Source organism: Oryctolagus cuniculus, chromosome 20, assembly GCF_964237555.1.
Source record: "Oryctolagus cuniculus chromosome 20, mOryCun1.1, whole genome shotgun sequence".
Lineage (NCBI taxonomy): Eukaryota > Metazoa > Chordata > Mammalia > Lagomorpha > Leporidae > Oryctolagus > Oryctolagus cuniculus.
The window spans coordinates 13430605-13452218 of record NC_091451.1 but is presented as its reverse complement, the minus strand read 5'-3'; the positions used below and the strand labels follow the sequence as shown (position 1 = coordinate 13452218).

The 21614-nt window shown below is 54.1% G+C and overlaps 1 protein-coding gene across 2 annotated transcripts in view; it reads right to left on the bottom strand.

Annotated features, from left to right (window-relative positions):
- The window catches only part of PLEKHH1 (pleckstrin homology, MyTH4 and FERM domain containing H1), a 56382-nt gene that overhangs the window by 20718 nt on the left and 14050 nt on the right, over positions 1–21614 (bottom strand). For both annotated transcript variants that reach the window (XM_008271834.4, XM_051826353.2), the window contains 10 exons: positions 17230–17292; positions 15440–15589; positions 12852–12935; positions 8557–8638; positions 7565–8319; positions 4822–4900; positions 4071–4162; positions 1844–1994; positions 1504–1646; positions 535–645 (listed from right to left, as the gene is read on the bottom strand). In XM_008271834.4, the coding sequence (XP_008270056.3) occupies positions 535–645; positions 1504–1646; positions 1844–1994; positions 4071–4162; positions 4822–4900; positions 7565–8319; positions 8557–8638; positions 12852–12935; positions 15440–15589; positions 17230–17292 (1710 nt within the window). The remainder of the gene's footprint in view (positions 1–534; positions 646–1503; positions 1647–1843; positions 1995–4070; positions 4163–4821; positions 4901–7564; positions 8320–8556; positions 8639–12851; positions 12936–15439; positions 15590–17229; positions 17293–21614) is intronic.

Genomic DNA, 21614 nt, shown 5'->3' with positions numbered 1-21614 from the left:
CATTTTCCATGAAATTTCTGAAGTTCCCTCATCTATCTCAGTGATTCTTTCCAGCGCCGTTACAGACATGACTAAGCAACTGTGGCACACTTCTCACAGAGCAATACAGACTGAAAATCTATAATACGGCACTGAAGACAGCCACTACCAACTAACTGGAGTTCACAAGAGACAAGCCCTCTTGCCTTCGTTAAGACACTAAAACTGGTTTTCCAGGGAGGTCCTGTCAGACTAGCTGCCAGCTTCCAAGCCTCCTTAATTCCAAACCGCAGAGGAGGGAGGTCCAGGGGCAATGGCCCTGCCTGCTGGAGTGACCCAGACGACAGGAGGGCGGCCCGAGAGCCCTGCTCTCACACAGCACCAGACGTGGCAGGAATCAGCTTCTGAAGAGGGAGTCGGGCCAACCGGCCTGGATGGCCTTCACTGCCTGCCTGCTGGGCCCGTGTGCGACTGCTTTCCCACCTGCCAGACCTCTGCCCTCCGGCTTCCTGCCTCCCCACCCCTCTTGCACAGTCTGGGCCTGGAGCGTCTCACCGGGGACTTGTAGTACATGATCTGCCCCTGTCTCAGGACAAACCAGCGCCTCTTCCACGTCTTCACACGGCTGCCCATCTTCAGCAGGTAGCCCGACTTCTCCAGCGACTCCTGAGGGGTGAGAGGGGGCCAGGGGCACAGAACAGGGACATCACCTGGGGCTCCTGGCCACAAGGGTCCAGCAGAGTCCTGCCTTTGTCATCAGTTTTTTAAAAATGCCTGAGCACCTACTGTGCACTTTCAGGGCCCTGTGCCCTGCCATGAAGAGGACCAACAAAGCACGGGGACCTGCTGTGGAAGGGTCACCGCGCCAGGGGCTGCGAGAAGCTGGCCTGGGCGGGCTTCAAGACAGAGCTCTGGAAGGAAGGTCAGCCTCTCTTCCAGGATGGGTCAAGAGGAGGGAGGGAGCAAGGACAGGCAGGTGTGGGGCACAGCGTGCAGCACAGCCAGGCTGGGTTCAGGGGGCACGGGACAGGGTGTGTGAGGACAGGGATGGGTGGAGCCAGGGCTGGGGAGTGAGACAGATGTTTATTCACTACTGCTGGTCTTGGCATGAAGAAGCATGTCTCTGAGCCTCACACTTCCCATCTGTAAAATGGAGCATTAATCCAAGAGGACTGAGGACAAATGAGACACAGCACGAGAAGCCCTGAGCACGGGGCCCGGCACACAGCAAGGGCTCGATAGATGTTAACATGGTTAGCATCCCAGGGCTGGGGTGCAGAAAGGTACTATTCATACCTGTGAAACGTGCCATGGGGCTGGGGGCGGACCCTCAGTAACCAGCCCTTCCTGGTTGGCCAAGGAGTCCTGCCTCCTGGGGTCTGTGTGTCTGACCATAACTGTCACTCCCCACCCCATACCCCCTCCCTCCCTCCCTCCAGCCACCCTAGGGAGCCCCCACTGCACGCAGCTGCGGTCTGCTCCACCCTGCCCTGCCCACCAGGAGGGGCTGTGCCCCCAGCTCACCGTGCCTGGGCCCAGCCCGTCGGGGGAGTAGGATGAGGTGCGCTGCAGTTTATGCTCAGGCTCCGAGTAGTCACTGTCCAGTGAGCAGGCATCAGGGGGGATGGCATAGTCGCCCTCGGAGCTCAGTGAGGACACGGAGACACCTGCCACAGGAGGAGGAGTCAAGGCCAGGTCCTGCCCCTCCCCCATCGCATCACCCAGGCTAGGGCTGAGGCTGGAGCTGCTGGGGGTCCTGGATACAGATCTAGCATGAACCCCCCCGCCCCCAACCACGTGTACAAATGCCCTTGGGAAGAAGCGAGGAGCCCCTGGTAGCTCCTCTCCCACTCCCCTTCTCTACCTCTCTTGATGGCCCGAGGGCTGCCCAGCCCACTGGTCTTCCGGGACTCAGAGCAGGGGACGGACATCCGGAAACTCGCCTGAGAGCTGCAGTCATCGTCGGAGCCGGAGGACTCGTCCATGAAGGGCACACTGCTGATCTGCATGGCTCTCTGCAAGACAGGTTCCTCACCTGCTGCAGCCCAGGCTGCAAGACAGGCCCCTCCCACCCTGCAGGTGCATCAAGGCCACGCTCCAGCTGGAGCACTGCCACACAACTGTCCCAAACAGTGATGGGCCCCTTCCTGTCCTCACTCCTGTGTCTACACCTCCCCGGGCCTGCCTCCCGCACATGTCCTCTGCTGCGGTCCCCAAAGGAAATGCCCCATCCAGACTGAACACCTGATGGCTGCGGCCCTTGCTCCTGGTCACTAGGGGGCCAGACAGCCAAGCCAAGCGTGGAGCAGGAGCTTTACCACTGGGTGGGGACTAATGAAACAGTGAGAGACCATCATGATTGGCAAACATTTAAAAAGGTCAATTATGCCAACGCTGGAGAGGGTAACCGGAGAATGTGGCAAACAGGACACTGCAGAGAAACAAGGTGATTTTAGAAGGCAACTTGTTAGCACCTGTCAACATCTGAAACATCTGTAAGATCTGCCCTGAAGTCCACCTCTAGAACTGTCCTGCAGAAATATGTGTATGTAAGTGCACAGGGATATTTGCACGATGTTTAATGCACCACTTATTCTTCTCTGCCCTCCCCTGCAATGTTTATTTTTGACAGAAACAGGAAATTGTAATCAAAGTAGCTATGGTGCATCTAGAACAGGGATGGGGAACCTGTTTTCTGCCAAGGGCCATTTGGACACATCATTCACGGGCCATACACAATGATCAACTGAAAACATTAGTCTGCCATAGGTTTATTGAATTTAGAGTCCGGCTTGCAGTTACCTTGGCAGGGTCAGACCAAATGACTTTGCGGGCTGGATGCTCCCTACCCTGGATCTAAAGCAGGCAGTGTATATACAAGGGACGGGGCAGGGCTGTGCGTGGACAGTCACAGGATGACCTGACACATGGCTGGTGAACAGCTGATAAACAAACTGTATGTATAATATGACACCCCCCACCGTGTGCGTGACAGAGAAACAGCATATTTGGAAACGCATCAGGGGGCCTACAGAATAAGCACCAAGCCATTCATAAAGTTGCCCCTGGGGTTATGAATTAGGGAAAAGCAATGTGAGAGGACATCTGCTTTTGTTTGTTTTTTTTTTCTATACTTCTATAAAGAGTTGTATCAAGTATTACTATACTATTTTGATTCAAAACCCAATAATGAGAAAACAAAAATGTGTATGAAAACATGGTGTTGCGGTTATAGCTGATGTTTGGAAATGTGTTTGCACACACAGGAACAAGCTCGGAAGGGGCCTCATTGCCTCTGGGACCCAGGGGTGCCACAGACACGAGAGAAGATGGGAGGGGAGATTCTCTGCCCATGTTCATACTGATTCAAAGGTACAATTTGTACAATACAAATCTAACAAACAGCAAAGCAAAACTCACATGGTGGCTGACTGAGCTGCAGAAGCCTGACCCCTGAGCCCCACCATAGTCATTACAGCATTATGGCACAAAAGATGGGAGTGCCATCTTGAGTCCTGGCTGAGCCAGTACTGGTCCAGCTCTGTTAACGGGCCTGGGAAAGCAATGAAAGATGACCCAAGTGCTTGGGCCCCTGCCACCCACGTGGGCAACCTGGATAGAATTCTGGGTTCCTGGCTTCAGCCTCGTCCAGCCCTGGCCATTGCAGGCATTTGGGAACAAACCATCAGATGGAAGCTTTCATGCTTGCTTGCTTGCTTGCTTGCTCTCTCCCTCTCTCTCTCTCTCTTGCTCTGCCTTTCAAATAAATAGATAAATCTTCAAAAAATTAAATAAATGTATCTGGGGGGGAGAGAGAAAGAAAAAGAGTTCCCAACCACTGGTTCATTCCCCAAATGCCTGCAACGACCTGTGCTATGCCCAACCTGGGGGCTAGGAGCCCAACCCAGGATCCCTACACGGGCGACAATAACTTACTCACTCGAGCCAGGGTCTGTCTGCATTAGCAGGGAGCTGGAGCCCAGAGCAGGAGCTGGCACTGAAACCCAGGTACTCTAACATGGGATTTGAGTGTCTTCACAGCTATGCCAAAGGCCTGCCCCGACGCCCCGCGTTGTACAGTGGCTTCTTACCCCCTTCAGAGCTGTGTAGACAGGCACAGTGACATTCTTGTAGACAAGGCCACAGAAAGGCCCAGGAGACGTGAGGGCAGGAGGGCTGGAAGCTGAGGTGGGGAAAGAGGGAGGGATGAACTCAAAGGCGTCACCCAGTAAGAGGACAGGGGCTGGCGGACCGGTGCTGCCAGGGGCCCCTTCAGGAGCACCCTGGGTGGCAGACCTCAGAAAGGCGCCAAGGCCTTCTCTCCCTATTTCCCTTCCCCACTGACTTCCTTAGGGGGCAGTAGTCCCCAGGCAGCCAAGGATCTACCACACTGAACTCCAAAAGTCTTGTCCCTTAACCACTTGCCCTCTGTGCGGGGCTTGCACAGGGTCTCTCTCTCTGAGGTGACTTACAAATGCTGTGCCCACAGGGCACTCCCACCACCATGGCCAGAGGCTGGGGTTCACCCGTGTCAGGCACTTGGGGCTCCTCCTGCTCCACACCTTTTGCCCTGCATCAGGGATGTCTGTGCAGGTGGGGAGCTGGGCTGGCGGACCCCCACCCCCCTAGACACCTCCCAGCTCCATGAATGCTACAGCCCTGATCGCTGCCCTCGTCCCCCCAGCTCTTCCGCATCCCAGAGAGTCACTGATGCTGGATCTGCCTTCCTTATCCCTCCCAGGGAGCCCCTGCTGTGCGACTGCACCTGCTGGGGAAGGGAGTAGGTTCCAGAATCTCCCCACCTTGCCCAGCACAGTCCCTCCCAGCCTCACGGGGACTCACCGCAGCAGGCAGCATTACTTCTGGGGGACACATCCGAGAGCTGCATGCCCGACGTGGCCACGGCGTAGATCCGACTCTCCTGGAATGAGAGGCCCCAGGAGGGTCAGGCCCCGGCCCCATCTGGCACTTGGAAGTTAAAGCCTGGCTTTGGAGGCAGGCAGAAGTGAGTGCGCATCCAGGCCTGGCCAGTTCCTAGCAGAAGAACCTTGGGCAAGTTCTGTCATCTCTGAGCCTCTAACACAGGCAACAACACTGACCCTTCATTCAGGCTGCTGTGAGAGTCAAATAAAACAAACAGTCATCTAACACCCGAGATACACGCAGGTACTTCACAAAACCCATGGAAAATCTGTCTCTCCCTCTCTCTCTGTAATGCTGCCTTTCAAAAAAAATCTTAAAATAAAAAAATAAAAAAGAGGTCAGGAGGCAAGCAGATCAGAATCGCACCAACCACAGGGACCGGGAGTAGCAGGTGCCACTCCAGCTGCTGGGGGTGCTGATGGCTAGGAGGTTGAGGTTCCCTTGGAAACTGGCAATTTGGAACCCAGAACACACTCTGGTTGGGTCCTAGGGTCAAGCTAGGGACCCCAGAGCCCCAACATAGAGGATGCTAACACGAGAGAATCCTTCCCTCCACACCCCGCCCCACAGCCCCAGGGAGCTGATTTCTCCCAAACAACCCGCAAAGACCATCCAGGCTTCTCCAGGCAGGAAAACAAAGCCTGCTCAGGTGACGGGTGAGTCACACAGGGGAGGTCAGGCCCTGGGAGGCACCGGTCCTCCCAGCTGGAGGCCGTTACCGGGAGGTATCTCAGGGCAGGAGACTCGACAGAGGGAGGGCATCCTGCCGTGGGCCAGTGCACGGAAGCAGGCATCAAAAAGATGATTTCTGCCCTTAAACTCAGGGCAAGCCTCCGACCTCGCAGAGGAAATGAGGGGCTCAGGTTAAGCAAAACAAAGGACCCTCAGAACAAAGGGTCCACAAACGGCTAAACCTGCCTCCCTGGTGCTGGGGAGCACCGGGTGCTGCCCAAGAGACCCACTGGGCTCAGATCCTTCCTCAGGGACCCGGCTGTCCTATCCACGCCCTCTGGTTTTCCCTCAGGGGCAAACAGAATATCAAAAACAGGAGACAAATTCAACTGCAAGGCTCAACGCTGCCCCTTGTGGCGGCCGATGTTCATGCACGCTGCCTCGCCATAACATTTATCCGGGTCCTTCTCTCTCCCCTCCCCAGCCCAAGCTCTGAACCGGACAGGTCAGGACCAGCACCACTTCCGGCAAAATGGCGGCCGAGAGCAGCACACTTCCGGTGATAGCCGCTGAGCCCTCGTGAGGTTAATTTTGTGCTGTCACCTGACTGGATGAAGAAATACCTAGGAACCTGGAAATGCATTGCTTTGGGATTGTCTGTGGGGGTGTTTCCCAGTGTGAGACTAGTGCTTAAGGAGTAGGTGGGAGGCCCGGCCTCGACATGGGCGACCCCGTGGACAGGCAGGGGTTGGTCTGGAGAGAATAAATACTCCGGCAGCTGGGGCTCGCTCGACTCCTGCTTTGGATGGCAGCTGCTGGCCTTTGGGCTCCAAGTCCTACACCAGCGGCCCACTCCTGGACGCAGGCCCTTGGCCTTGAACGCACAGTTACACCTCAGCTTTCCTGGCTCTGAGGCCCTGGCTGGGTCCGAGACACAGTCTCGGCCTAGGGAGAACCTGTCATGGGACTTCTTAGCCCCTGCCACCACACAAGCCAGTTCTAATAAACCCACCTGCATAGACCTTTATCCACATCCTATTCTGTCTCGACAGAACGCGACAACTATGGCCCTTCTGCCACATCCTTTGTCCCCGGCTCACCTGCGTCTCTTCTTTAGGACTCTGACTACGAAAGCAGTTGGCCAGCAGCCATGGCCTGCAGACTGGCTGGCCCTGGGGGGCCGTTGCACTCTCCCATGTCCCAAGCCTACAGGGGCCAAGAGTGTCCTTGAAGCAGCCCTTCCGGGTAAGGCCCCGAGGGTGCAAGGCGGGCTTCCCAGCAGCAGTGTGGGGTGGTGCCACACGCTGCAACCCTCGTTCCCCCAGGGTGCTCCAGTTGCTGTATTGCCAGTCATGGGCATTCACATATCCCCTGCGGTACTACTGCCTGATGCGACTGGAGCATCAAGACAGACCACAAGCAAGAAAGCAGCTGACATCTCGTGATGTCAAAACATCCTCATGTGATCACGCCCAGTTTAGCCAGTCAGGTCATCCCTATCTCCCTTGCGCCAGCCCCCTTCAATGATTCTGAAGCAATTCCACCGAGTGTCACTTCACCCAATGCTAAAAGTAAGGAAATTAAAACAGCCGGCGTGTACAGACCACTCACTGGGAACTGCTGTTGCAAGGAAAACTAAGGCATAGAGGTTCAGTAACAAGCCCAGGGTCACTCAGCAATTCAGCCCCAGAGGTGGCACCTGGAACCTGTGCTCACCACCACACTACACCACTCAAATGAACTACGAAGATGAATTGCGTAAAAAAGGTTGCACAGTCCGTGAGGACCCAGCTCGATGGGCGGCACCCGATGAGCACTCAGGAAGTGACAGCTGCCACGGCCACCTCAATTCAGGGGCAGGTCCCATGCCCCACCTCCCGGGACCACGTGAGGACGGAAGCCTCACGTGCCCAGCGTGTGGACGTGCTCGAGGCACGGTGCTCCCGTCGCCGGCTCTGCCCCGCTGCCCAGCCCTAAGGTGGTCTCTTACCCAGGAAGGAAACCGGTGCAGGGGCGGCGTGGGCGGCGTGCTCCCCAGCTCCACTTCCTCCAGCTCGCTTCCGGGGGCCTTCAGGCTCGCTCTCACGTCCTTCTTCCCTGCTGGCAGCGGCTCCTCCATCTCCATCTTCTCTGGCTCTTCCCAGATCTGAGCTGGAGTCTTCAGCTTCGGAAGGCCAGAAGGGTGCAGGACCGGGAGGACCCCGATCTCAATGTGCACTGTGTGGTCCAAGTGTCCAGGGCCCACCTGGGGCTGGCTGTGGTGCCTCTTGGCCAGCTGGATGCTGTCCCGGGGGGTGCCGGGAGCCCGTGCCTTTGGGAGGGTCAGGCTGCTGCCAGGACCACCTTCCCTGACAGAGGTCTTGGTCCCAGGGAGCAGCCCTCCCCGAGCTGTGAGCAGGCCCTCACCCCAGGAGGCTGAGCCGCGTCTCGGGGCACGAGCTTTCACGCACAGCCGACTGGGAGAGCCTTCTCTACCCAGATGGGGTTGAAGCGCCTGGGCCTCTGCTGTTTTCCCAGATTGGATCACACTGGGACTAGAATCATCCAAGGAGCTTCTTTCTTCACAAACAAGGTCCTTGCTCTGCAGGGACCCTGGAGAATCTTCAGGCACAGACACCTTGAAACCCTGAGCCTGGGGACCAGGGTCCTGCCCCACAGGCTGGGGGCCTGGCTCAGAAGGGACAAAATCCGGCTCTGGGGATTCCTGGGAGGACATCAGCTTCCCTGAAGGCACCATCCGAAGAGCTGTGGTTGGAGCAAAACCAGGAAAATTGAGAGCTCCTCTGATTCAGCCCCACACCCCACCTGTTGTGTGTGCGTGCACACTGCACACACGTTCACATACACACACACACACTCGGCCACCTACCTTCTAGTGCTTCCTGCCCACACACCCACACACCCTGGCCCACCTACTTCGTAGTGCATCCTGAACACACAACACACACACACACAAACCCACACACAGACACACACACCTACCCTCTAGTGCATCCTGAAGGGCTCCCACCTGCTCCACCAGGTGCCGATTACAACTCTTCAGGTGCTGATTCTCCGTTTCAAGCTAAGCAGAAAGAAAAATGAAGATTTAGAAATTCCCATCCTGGGGCTGGTGCTGTGGCGTGGCAGGCAAAGCCACTGCCTGCAGCATCAGCACCAGTTCATGTCCTGGCTGCTCCACGTCTGATCCAGCTCCATGCTGGTGTACCCGGGAAAGCAGCGGAGGACGGCCCAGGTACTTGGGCCCCTGTACTCATGCAGGAAACCAAGAAGCTCCTGGCTCCTGGCTTCAGATCGGCCTAGCTTCAGCCTCTGTGGCCATCAGGGGAGTGAACCAGCAGATGGAAGACCTCTCTCTGTCTCTTCCTCTCTGTCTGTAACTCTGCCTTTCAAATTAATAAATAAATCTTAAAAAAAGAAATACCCATCCTACAAATTCAGACACATAATTCAAAATAGGGTTAAAAGCCCAAGTCTTTAGAACAAAACAGGTGGTGTCCCCACCCCCCTATCATTGAGGGGAGTCTGGCCTCCTCCCTCCCTCTCTGCCAACTGGTTTGTGTGGGGATGGAATTCCATTTGGCAGCCCCCACACTTCCTTTTCTAGCTATTTTTAACCTTTAATAAAATTGTGTTATATGAGAGTACTTCAAAAAGTTGGTGGAGACTGGAATTCCATTTTTGAAATGCTTGTATAGCTTTTCTTTATCTGCTTCCACAAATGTTTTGAAGATCCCTGGTTTGCATGGATTCCTAAATTTTTTTTTGCATCAAATAAATTTATCTTTGAATTCCATATTCCACGAACTTTTTGGAAAACCCTCCTATAACACAGAAAACTGCACCCTACATCAATGAATAGCTTAAGTGGCTCTGAAATGAATGCTCACGGGCACATCACCCAGATTAGGAAACAGAAATTCGCCAGCAGCCAAGATAACTCCCTGCCTTGCCCCTGCGCAATCACAGGTCCTTCCCTCTGTGCTAACAGTAGCCTGCTTCTAAGTTTACTGGACTCATTGCCTTGCCTGCAGTTTCCTCTACATTAAATCTAACATTTTATTGAGCATCGAGTATCAAGAGTCAGTGCTGAGGGAATACGGAGGCAAAGCAGGTGTCAGTCTGTCCCCGGAATCTGCTCTCCAGCAGGTGACCTGAGAGGTGCACTGAAAGAGAGGAATGGGCAGCGAGGTGGGCCACGCCCCCTGCAGGTGCAAACCACCTGACCAAGAGGAAGAGGAAGCAAAGAATCACGTCGGTCCTTTTCCAGTCTTGTGATCTTTTTCCTTTTGTTTAGAAAGAGGCTAGATGGTTTTGTTTATTTAGTTTTATTTCTTTGGAAGACAGAGATGACGGACAGAGAGATCTCCCATCCATTGGTTTCCTCTTCAAATGCCCAAAAAAGCTGGGGTGAGGCCAGGCTGGACCCAGGAGCCAGGAACTCCACCTAGATGGATGGAGTGGCAGGGGCTCACACACCTGAGCCATCATCTGCTGCCTCCCAGGGTGCGCATTAGCAGGAGGCTGGGTGGGAAAGGAGCTGAACTCCAACCCCAGGACTCCAGTGAGGGATGCAGGTCTCTCCAGCGGTGCCTTAGCTGCTGCCCCAAATGCACACTCCAGAAAGACGTTGTTCTGTCTGTTCATAGCACTGCAGCAAGACACGGAATCAGCCTGTGTCCACCCAAGGATGAACCAAGCAGAGAAATGCAGTTATAAACACAACCGTCTGTTATCAACTCACAGAAAGAACAAAAATCTGACTTTTGCAGCAAAATGGACGGAACTTGAAATCATTAAATGAGATAAGCTAGACATAGAAAACCACTCTCTGTTCTTTCTCAGCTGCAGAAGTTAGAAAAATGTACTTGGGTCCCTGAACTTAGAAAATCAATCACCAGCGACGGGAAGGAGTGAAGGGGGACAGAGGGAAGTTGGACAACAAGGACTACAATGGTCAGAAAGAAGGAACAAGTGCTGTGTGTGACTTCAGTTCACAATAATGCATTCTATTCTGTGTGAGGAACTGCAAGAGAGGAGCTGGCAGGCTCCACACAGAAAGAAAAGATAAGGAACTGGAGAGGCTGGCTGCCAGGTTTGAGTGGTTTACATGTTTACACAATGCTAGAACACTGCACTGTACAAATATGTAAGTATTACATGTTAACTGGAATGGGTTTTTCTTTTTTTTTAAAGATTTATTTATGGGCCTGCGCTGTGGCTCACTAGGCTAATCCTCTGCCTTGCGGCGCCGGCACAACGGGTTCTAGTCCCGGTCGGGGCGCCGGATTCTGTCCCGGTTGCCCCTCTTCCAGGCCTGCTCTCTGCTGTGGCCAGGGAGGGCAGTGGAGGATGGCCCAGGTGCTTGGGCCCTGCACCCCATGGGAGACCAGGAGAAGCACCTGGCTCCTGGCTCCTGCCATCGGATCAGCGCGGTGCGCCGGCCACGGTGGCCATTGCAGGGTGAACCAATGGCAAAAGGAAGACCTTTCTCTCTGTCTGTCTCTCTCACTGTCCACTCTGCCTGTCAAGAAAAAAAAAATTAAAAAAAAAAAAGATTTATTTATTTGAAAGGAGGAAGATACACACATACACACACACAGATAGAGAGAGAAAATCTTTCATCTACTGGTTCATTTTCAAACAGCCGCAACAGCTAGGACTCAGCGAGGCCAAAGCCAAGAGCCTGGAACTCCACCTGGGTTCCCTATGCGAGTGGCAGGGGCCCAGGCACTTGGGCCATTGTCTGCTGTTTTCCCAGGCACATCACCAGGGAGCTGAATCAAAGTGGAGCAGCTGGGGCTCGAACCAGGGCTCATATGGATAATACTGGCCCCATAATTCAAAGTTTTTATTTTTTTAAGACTGATTTATTTGAAAGGTAGAGTTATGGAGAGAGAGAAAGGAGAGGGAGAGCGCGCTCTCCTATCCACTGGTTCACTCTCCAAATGATGGCAACATCCAGGGCTGTGCCAGGCCAAAGTCAGGGACCAGGAGCTTCTTTCAGGTCTCCCATGTGGGTGCAAGGGCCCAGAGACTTGGGCCAACCTCCACTGCTTTTCCAGGCACATTAGCAGGGAGCTGGCTCGGAAGTAGAGCAGCCAGGACTTGAACTGGTGCCCATATGGTATATAGGTGCTTCAGGCTGCAGCTTAACCTGCTGAGCTGCATCACTGGCCAAATTAAAAGTTTTATTTTTGACTGGCAGAGTGGACAGTGAGAGAGGCAGACAGAGGTCTCCCATGTGGGTGCAGGGCCCAAGCACTTGGGCCATCCTCCACTGCACTCCCGGGCCACAGCAGAGAGCTGGACTGGAAGAGGAGCAACCAGGACAGAATCCGGTACCCCAACTGGGACTAGAACCCCGGGTGCTGGTGCCGCAGGCAGAGGACTAGCCTATTGAGCCGTGGCGCCGGCCAAATTAAAAGTTTTCAAAAAATAAAATGAGAGGGAAAAAAAAAAGCAATGAATGGAGAGAGAGGGAAGGGAGACAGAGGTTCCTGGGGAGCTGGTGGGGAGAAAGAATGGAGAATCATCAGTATTTGGTGGGCACAGAGTTTCTGCATGGGGCGAAGAGTTTTGCAGGCAGACAGTGATGATGGCCACAGGACACTGTGAACATACTTCACGCCACTGGCCGAGGTGTACACTTGAAATACAGAATGGCAAACTGTGTATGGAAGAGTATTTCACAAGGTTCACCGAGGGACTGGTGCTGTGGCACCATCACTTGCAACACCATCATCCCACACTGCAGCTCTGGTTCATTTCTGATCCAGCTCCCGGCTAATGCACCTGGGAAAGCAGCAAAAGATGGCCCAAGGGCTTGGGCCCCTGCCACTCATGTGGGAGACCTGGATGGAGTTCCAGGCTCCTGGTTTCAGCCTGATCCAGAGCCTGCCCTTGCGGCCATCTGGGAAGTGAAACAGTGGTGGGAAGATCTCTTTCTTTCTCTCTTTCTGCATTTCAAATAAATAAATACATTTCTTTAAAATAAATAAATAAAAAGATGAAGAAGATGGAGGAGAAAGCAGGAGTGGGTGGGGGCGTCTGTGTACTCAAAGGAAGGTCAGCTTCCATGGGACACAAAGTGCATCAGGAGCTCTAGGAAAACCCAATCAAGGCAAACGGACAAGCTTCTGTGTCCAGGCTGTTGAGGGCAGATGGGGAACACAAAGGCCATCTGAACACCAGCAGGGGGCGGCAGGGAGCCCTGGGGGCCGGGGGCAGCCTCCTCACCCTCCCCAGCCAGGCCCCCAGGGGAGTTCTGGACTTACCTCTGCTAACTTTAGTGTCACCCATTCCTTGATCTTTGCAGCTTTTTCTTGAACGATTTTTGCTTCCTCAGCTCTCATTCGCTTCTGCAAAGAAAGAGAGGACCTGGAGTTAACCAGGAACCACCAGCAGAGTGAAGGGCTGCAGGCGGGAAGTCCTGGGAAGAACCATCAAGTGACTGGGGTGGGGGGAGTGACCCAATAGAAAAACAAATCAGTTTTGATTTTTTAAAAAAGATTTGCCTGTTTTATTTATTTGGAAAGCAGAATTACAGAGACAGGGAGAGAGACAGAGACATCTTCTATCTACTGGTTCACTCCCCAAATGGCTGTAACAGCTGGGGCTGGGCCAGGCTGAAGCCAGGAGCCTGGAACTCCATCCAGGTCTCCCACATGGGTGCAGGGGCCCAAGCACTTGGGCCATCCTCTGCTGCTTTCCCAGGCACATTAGCAGGGAGCTGGATCATAAGTGGAGCAGCCAGGACTCAAACCAGGACCCATAAGGGATGCTGGCATCGCAAGGTGGCAGCTTAACCCCCTGCGCCACAATGCTGGCCTCTCCATGAACTTTTAAATAATTTTGATTTCTTACTTGAAAGGCACAATACCTTTGTATTAACTGCACAGACAACAAGTAAAAACAAGGTTCAATGGTCACATCCTGAAGTACGTCCCTCAGGACAGCCGAGGGTGGAAGATGACTGTAAAGGGGGTCAGAAGAGAAAGAGAGTGACCTAGGACAGAGTGGGACATTGACTCTGATCCTACACACGGGGCTTGTTTGCTGTGGGACACTAGGAAAGCAATCTGATCCCCGTGAGCCTCCAGGCCACCCCTAAAAAGCAAATGCACAGCACAATGACATCAGTTCCACAATGACAGGACTGCAACAAATTCATAGCAGGAAAGGGTTTGCCTCACGGTTAGGATCCCTGCACCCCACATGGGAGTAACTGAGTTCAACCCCAGGCTCCAGCTCCTGACTCCGGTTTCCTGCTAATGCAGTCCCTGGGAGGCAGTGGTGACGACTCAAGTAGTTGGGTCCCCGCCATCCACATGGGAGACCTGGGTTGAATTCCTGCCTTTTAGCACTGGCCCCTCAGCCACTGCAGCCATCTGGGGGGAGTGAACCTGCAGATGGCAGCTGTCTCTCCCTCTTACATTAAAAAAAACCCATTTTGAAATCTCTGCGTAGTATCTTCATGACACTCATTCCCCACACCCATTCTGAAGATCCCTTGTATTCATGGGCTTTTATATTCATGTTTTCAGCACTCCTTCTCTTCTAATCTTGATCTACTGATGACAACTATAAAATGATTTTTTCCTAGCTTAAGATGCTTTAGCAGGAGTCCTTTTGTCCACCAATCCCCAGGATGCTGCCACTTCTAAGAGCCAATCTAAGAGAAAACTGGGGAGAGATTCCGCAGGCTGAAACTCCATGATTTTTCGGGAATACACAGTGCTCTGTAGCATACAATGGCACAGCACCGAGGGAATGCACAGTGGGTGCTCATGAATCTGAGAACACCTACATGGGAACTTACAGATCACCTGACCACGCAGGCATCTGGCATAGCATCCCATGCCACAGCGCCTCAGTTCGAGTCCCAACTCAGCTTCTGATTCAAGCCTCCTGCTGATGCGTACCCTGGGAGACAGCAGGTGATGGCTCAAATCACTGGGTCCCTGCCACCCAGGTGGGAGCCCTGGATTGAGCTCTCAGCCCTGGCTTTGGTCTGGTCCAGCCCCACCTCTTACAGCCATCTGGGGAATGCACTGTCCGTCTCTGTCATTCAAATAAACTAAGTGATTACAGTCATCTGACCATACCGTGGGTCCCCTTGTTGGAAACGGATGGGGCCCTGGCCCCAGGGAAGACCTGGGTAGGTAAGACCTGGGGCAGGGGGATGGGACGGAACCAGCAGGTATCTGAGGAGACTGCCAGAAGGCTGGGCAGAGGCCAAGTTCAGAAGTCCTCACCGGAGCAGAGGGGTTGACTGGTGCTGAAACACTGGCCGGCGGCCTCTTCTGGGCTCCCACTTGCTCAGAGAGGTCGAGGTCCCAGAAGAGGTGGCAAGTTTGGTCTCTGCCTTTTCAGGTTCACAGAGAAACCTGGTCAACCAGATGACCCAGTCTGGCCATCCAGCTGTGTGCTGCTCTGGACATACAGCAGACACGCCTCGTGTGCCACAGGTTGGCAGGGCACAGCGTGCCTCCCCCTGCTGAGCACTGACCACGGTTGACACCACACGCTGCGGACCTGGGCGACTGCTTCCAACTCTCTATGAAGTTTTAGAACCTGTTTTATAAGTGTGTGAGATGACCAGCAGCGTCTCAGCAAACGCCCACAGCCAGACAGCGGCGGGGATCCAGGCCCAGGGGGTCTGCCTGCAAGGCCTTTTTCCTGCCACACTCCCTGCCCTGCTTCTACGGAACAGATGTGAGAGGGAAAGGCCTTCCATTTCCACATAAAAGAGCACCCGAGACAGAAAGTTTCCCCGTTACTTGAGGGCGCAAGCAGGGGGACTCTGGGGGCCAGCTGGCGTGGCTGCCAGAGGCGGCTGGCGCCCGCGCCCATCAGCCCTTACCTGCGCCTCCAGCTGGGCCTGCAGCTGGCGGATGAGCTCATCCTTGCACTGCACGGCTTTCAGCAGCTCCTGGTACCTGCGGGGCAGGCTGCCTGTGCCATCCACGTTCTTCAGGCTGCACAGCTTCAGCTTCTCCTCCATCACGCCCACCTGCAAAGTACCCGCGATGTCACGAGGGGCTCCCAGCACGCCCGCAGTGGGGGCTACGGCCGGTAAAGGGACGATGTCTCCGCTGCCCCAGCCCGCGACTCCCAAGCAGAGCCCTAACCCAGGGCGGACTGGGCAATTAGTAAACCCTTATCTGGGCAATAGAAGGAACTCATTGGGGCTACTCCGCAGAAACCAGCTAAGCCTGGGATGAGCTGAGGAGGACAGACAGCAGCCTCCCGGGTGACTTTCCAGCCCTGCTGTGGTGAGATGTTTGCTGTTCGCTGGCTACCCACGGGCTGCCCCTTGCTTCCCAACCCCATTATCACTAGACGAGGCCCTGTCATTCACCCCACCAATGGGCTCTGGGTGGAAATGGCACATCCTTTCTGGCGAAAGTATCCACACCTGGACACATGCACACAGCTCCTGCCTTGCCACAGCAACCACGTGGCTGTGAGCTGCACGTGCTCTGCTGTAAGATGGGGCATCCCCCTGCCCAGGCCCCTGACTGGAAGAATTCATTCATCCTTCCTTCCTGTCTCTCCCTCTCTCTAACTCCTGTAACTCTACCTCTCAAATAAATAAATAAAATCCTAAAAAAAAAAAAAAAAAAAGACTGGCACTGTGGCATACTGGGCAAAGCCTCTGCCTGCGGCACCGGCACCCCATATAGGCACTGGTTTGAGTCCTGGCTGCTCCACTTCCAATCCAGCTCCCTGCTATGGCTTGGGAAAGCAGTGGAAGATGGCCTGAGTCCTTGGTCCCTGCACCTACATGGGACACCTGGATGAAGCTCCTGGTTCCTGGTTTTGGATTGGTGCAGCTCTGGCCGTTGTGACCATCTGAGGAGTGAACCAGCGAATGGAAGACCTTTCTCTCTGTCTCTCCCTCTTTCTGTAACTCTACCTCTCAAACAAATAAAACCTTTCGGCCGGCGCTGCGGCTCACTAGGCTAATCCTCCGCCTAGCGGCACTGGCACACTGGGTTCTAGTCCCAGTCGGGGCGCCGGATTCTGTCCCGGTTGCTCCTCTTCCAGTCCAGCTCTCTGCTGTGGCCCAGGACTGCAGTGGAGGATGGCCCAAGTGCTTGGGCCCTGCACCTGAATGGGAGACCAGGAGAAGCACCTGGCTCCTGGCTATGGATCAGCGCGGTGCGCCAGCCACAGCGCGCCGGCCGCAGCGCCCATTGCGGGGTGAACCAACAGAAAAAGGAAGACCTTTCTCTCTGTCTCTCTCTCTCTCTGTCCACTCTGCCTGTCAAAATAAATAAATAAATAAAAAACAAAACCTTTCAAAGAAAAAAAAGAATTCATCTTCCACCAGCTGACCTTCGGTGGAGAGGTGCCATGAGTGAGAAGGAGCAGGATAACCCACTGAGTTTCAGATCCATCTGCTACGGTGGCGTAGCCCCGCCTACCTGGACTCCCACGCCCACGTGGCACTGACCGCCACGCAAAGGCTCCTCATTCCCCCCGAAAGCTCTGTGCACCCTGCTCTGTTCAGATCTAACTTGACTGCTGCTTCTTCTCATCCATGAAGGGGCACCTCCGTGGCGTGCGTGTGTGCACGTGTCCCAGGGAGGGCCAGGAGAAGCGGCAGTCCTTTCGCCTGCGCGTCCTGCCGATTCCCTCCCCCGTTACCTGGGTCTCCGCGTTCTCTGCTCTCTGCTCCGCCTCCAGCAGCCTCTGCTCCAGCTCCTGCATCTGCTCAGACAGAGAGGAAGGGGTTTGGAGGTGCCGTGTCCCTCCTGTGGACACGTCATCAAGTGCACCAGAATCTACCATGCAGACGCCGCGCACAGCCAGGCCCCGCCTCCACCTGTCTGCAGGGACTCGGGGGTGTCAGGCTAAGGATTCCCACGCACTCCTCGGCTCCCTGACGCCGAGCTCATGCGGCAGGAGGATGCGCATGGCTGTTGCCCATGCTGCTGGCTCCTTCACCCTCGTGCGGGGCAGCGGGGTGGCCATACTTCCTGAGCGCTGCAGTCCCAATGCTGCCTTCAGCCTCTTGTCCCCAAAGCCTTGTTCCTCTCAGCTCCAGGTCGCAAGCTGCGCTGTGCCACTGCTTGCCCATGTGGCACCATGGACCACGCTCTTACATGAGTCCACTTCAAGTCATCAGTAAATAAATGTTCTTCAGGGCTGGTGTTGTGCTATGGTGGGGTAAGCCGCTGCTTGCAACACCACAGTAGTTCAAGCAGCCAGTGCTGTGGCATAATGGGTAAAGCCACCACCTGCAGTGCCGGCATCCCATATGGATGCCGTTTCAAGTCCCGCTGCTCCACTTCCAATCCAGCTCTCTGCTATGGCCTGGGAAAGCAGTAGAAGATGGCCCAAGTCCTTGGACTCCTGCACCTGCGTGGGAGACCTGGAAGAAGCTCCTGGCTCCTGGCTTCGGATCAGTGCAGCTCCAGCCATTGTGGCCAACTGGGGAGTGAACCAGCGGATGGAGGACCTCTCTTTCTCTCTACTTCTGCTTCTCTCTGTGTAACTCTGACTTTCAAATAAATAACTAAATCTTAAAAAAAAAAAAAAAAAAAAAAAGTGCCAGTTTGAATTCTGGCTGCTTTGCTTCTAATCCAGCTCCCTGCTAACACATTTGGGAAAGCATTAGAGGATGACCCAAGTGTTTGGTCCCTTGCCACTCATGTGTGAGACCAGGATGGAATTCCTGGCTCCTGGCTTTGGCCTGGCCCAGACCTGGCTGTTGCAGCTATCTGGGGAGTGAGCCTGGAGATAGAAGATCTCCTTCTCTCTGTCACTCTGCCTTTTCAATAGACAGATTTTTTTTTTTTTTTAAGAAAAGTTCTTTTCCACTCAGAACATCTCAATGGCTGGGACAAATTTCTTTCTCTCTCTCTTTCTCTCTCTTTCTCTCTCTCTCTTTCTCTCTCTAACAGGCAGAGTAGACAGTGAGAGAGAGAGACAGAGAGAAAGGTCTTCCTTTGCCGTTGGTTCACCCCGCCCCCCCCCCCCCCCATGGCCACTGCGGCCAGCACACCGTGCCGATCCGAAGGCAGGAGCCAGGTACTTCTCCTGGTCTCCCATGGGGTGCAGGGCCCAAGGACTTGGGCCATCCTCCACTGCACTCCCGGGCCACAGCAGAGAGCTGGCCTGGAAGAGGAGCAACTGGGACAGAATCCAGCACCCCAACCGGGACTAGAACCCAGTGTGCTGGCGCCACAGGCGGAGGAATAGCCTATTGAGCTGCGGCGCTGGCTGACAAATACTCTTTCAACCACTCAGACATTGCTGCCTGTGACTGCATGGGGCCACCTCATTTGATGTCTATAATCTTACAGAAAAATAAAGAGGCTCAAGACCTGTTTCAAAAGAATTCCACCTTGCTGCCAGGAGAGCTGAGCCTGGCCGTTTCGGGTTCTCGTATCACACAGCCCACACAAAGGCAGTGATGGCCTTGCACAGGGAGGCTCCAGAGACCAGACCTCAGCTGCAGCCCTGAGGGCTGCTCGGGAGCCCGCAGCGCACACGACATCTCTTGTAAGCTTCAGGAGCGCACGGCTGGGTGGGTGGAATGTGGGCTGGACGTCAGCGCCCGTCCTCCTGCTGCCAGGCCACCACCATGCGCTGCCTGCACTGCACAACATCACATGGCGGCCCTGCACAGGTGGGGCAAGTTCACAGCCAACTCTCGGCCTCATGGCAGCCACACCGCTTCCTCCTCCCCAGCCCTGTTCCAGAACACCATGTACGCCTCGTGCATATAAAAAGCTACTTCAAACATTCGTGGAAAGCGAAATTAAAAGCTAAGTTTACTTTCATGTAGAACAATTCTGAAATCCATGCACACGAGGGGTCTTCAAAGAGTTCATGAAGGAGCGACATGTGACCTGGCAACCAAGCCAGTAGTTACAATGCCCACTTCCCACATTCGGAGAACCTGAGTTCGAGTCCTGACTCCGCTCCTGATTCCAGCTTCCTGTTAAGGCACACCTCTGGGAGGCAGCAGCTGATGGATCAAGTACTTGGATCCCTGACACCAGACTGAGTTTCTGGCTTCTGGCTTCCACTTGGCTCAGTCCTAGCTGTTGAAGGCATTTGGGGCATGAACCAGTAAACAGGAGATCTCTGTCTCTCTCCCTCTTGAATGAATGAATGAATGGTTTAAAGTTCACAGAAGGGGCCTGTGCTGTGGTATAGCAGGAAAAAGCCACTGCCTGCCGTGCCAGCATCCCATATGCTCACTGGTTCAAGTTCCAGCTGCTCCACTTTTGATCCATCTCCCTGCTAATGGGGAAGCAGCAGAAGATGGCCCAAGTGCTAAGGCTCTGCACCCATGTGGGATACCTGGAAGAAGCTCCTGGCTCCTGGCTTTGGATCGGCCCAGCTCTAGCCATTGTGGCCACCTGGGAAGTGACCCAGTAGATGGAGGACCTCTCTTTGTCTCTGTCTCTACCTCTCTTTCAAATAAATAAATATTTTTTTAAAAAAATTAAGTTCACAGAAAATATATATGCATGGATTCCAAATTTTGTAACAAAATTAACATTTTTAAATTCACGTTTCCATAAAATTTGAACTGCCCCGGTACCAGAAGCACAGTATTCTCACCTAGTCCTCCACCAAGCTGGATGGGCCAGAGTCCGGCGCTGTGCCAGCTCCCACCCAGTTCTCATCTCTGCGGATTTGGCCTTTTCGCCAGCTCCTCAGCCTCCGCCCCTCGGCCTGCACCAGGCCTTGGTTTCACTGGTGAAGAGCAAGCCCTGCTCTCTTTGCAGCTGCAATCCTGCTTTCCTGGATTGGAGGGGGGGGTGGGGGGCAGGACGAGCACGAGCCTGGTGCTGGCCAGCGGCACCTCAGGTCTCAGAGCTCTTCTCCTAGGGTAACGTCCTGTGTCCCTTGCTTCCTTGCTGGGCTTGGGGAGACACAGGAGCTTCTGTTCACATCCCTCTAAGAGACAGCTGGAGCCATGCTCATCTGCAGGTCCCAAGTAAAACTCAAGGCTCAGAACTCCTGGGACAAGCTGCCCCTGGCACTCCCAACAGCCAACACCCCTCTGCCAGGCACTCGTGTCACCTGCATGCCCTCTCCTCCCCTTCCTCAACTGGGTTTCACAGTTAGGATCCCCTTCCCAGCTCCCGCTCAGGGCTATGCTGGGACTGGCTAGATTCATGCATCCATCAGCGGCAGGTGGACTTTCTCAGGTCAAACAGTCCTTGGGCCTGCCCTAGAAGAGTTTCCTGACCTTCGCACAGTTGCTAGGCAGCTACAGGGCAGATAACAGCACAGTGCAAACCAATCTTGTGGTTACAGGGGTTACTGCCCACTGCAAAAAGAATTCTACTTGGCGGTGGTGGGCCGGGTGGCATCAGGCATGCTGGTTGGCAAGATAGGGCTTCAGAAAAACCTGTGGAAAATGGGATGGGGCAGGAGACTAACTTAGTAACTAGGATACCATGTCCCCCATCAGAGTATCTGGTTCAATTCCTGCCTCAGGCTCCTGACTCCAGCTCTGTGCTAACGCAGGCCCTGGTGATAGCTCAAGTAACTGGGCTCCTGCTGCCCATGTAAACTGAGTTCCCAGCTTCCAACCTTGGCTCTGGCCCAGCCCCGGCCATTGTGGGCACTTAGGGAATGAACTACCAGACGGGAGCGCCACAAAAAACCCGCCGAGGCCCTGGGAAAACAATGACAATGACAAAAATAAGGAGTCTAGAAAACTAGCACAGACCAGAGAAACCTAAGGAGACATGAAAATGTAGTGTGTGGGATCCTAGGCCAGGAAAAGGGCACTAGGGGAAAAGTGAAGTGAAAAAGTAATTTCATTTTGGTGAAAAATTTTGAAATTTCTGCAGTTTTTTCATCATATGTATTTTCCATGGATTTTTTTTTGAAGACCCTCCCGTGTATGCTTTCAAAACTTTCAAAAAAAGTTTTTTTCAAAACTTGCACCAAAAGAAACTTGCTCTTTTAAAAATAAAGATTATTTTTATTTGAACGTCAGTGACGGGGGTGGGAGAGTCCGTGAATGGAGGAGAGGCCAGCATCGCGGCACTGCAGGCTAA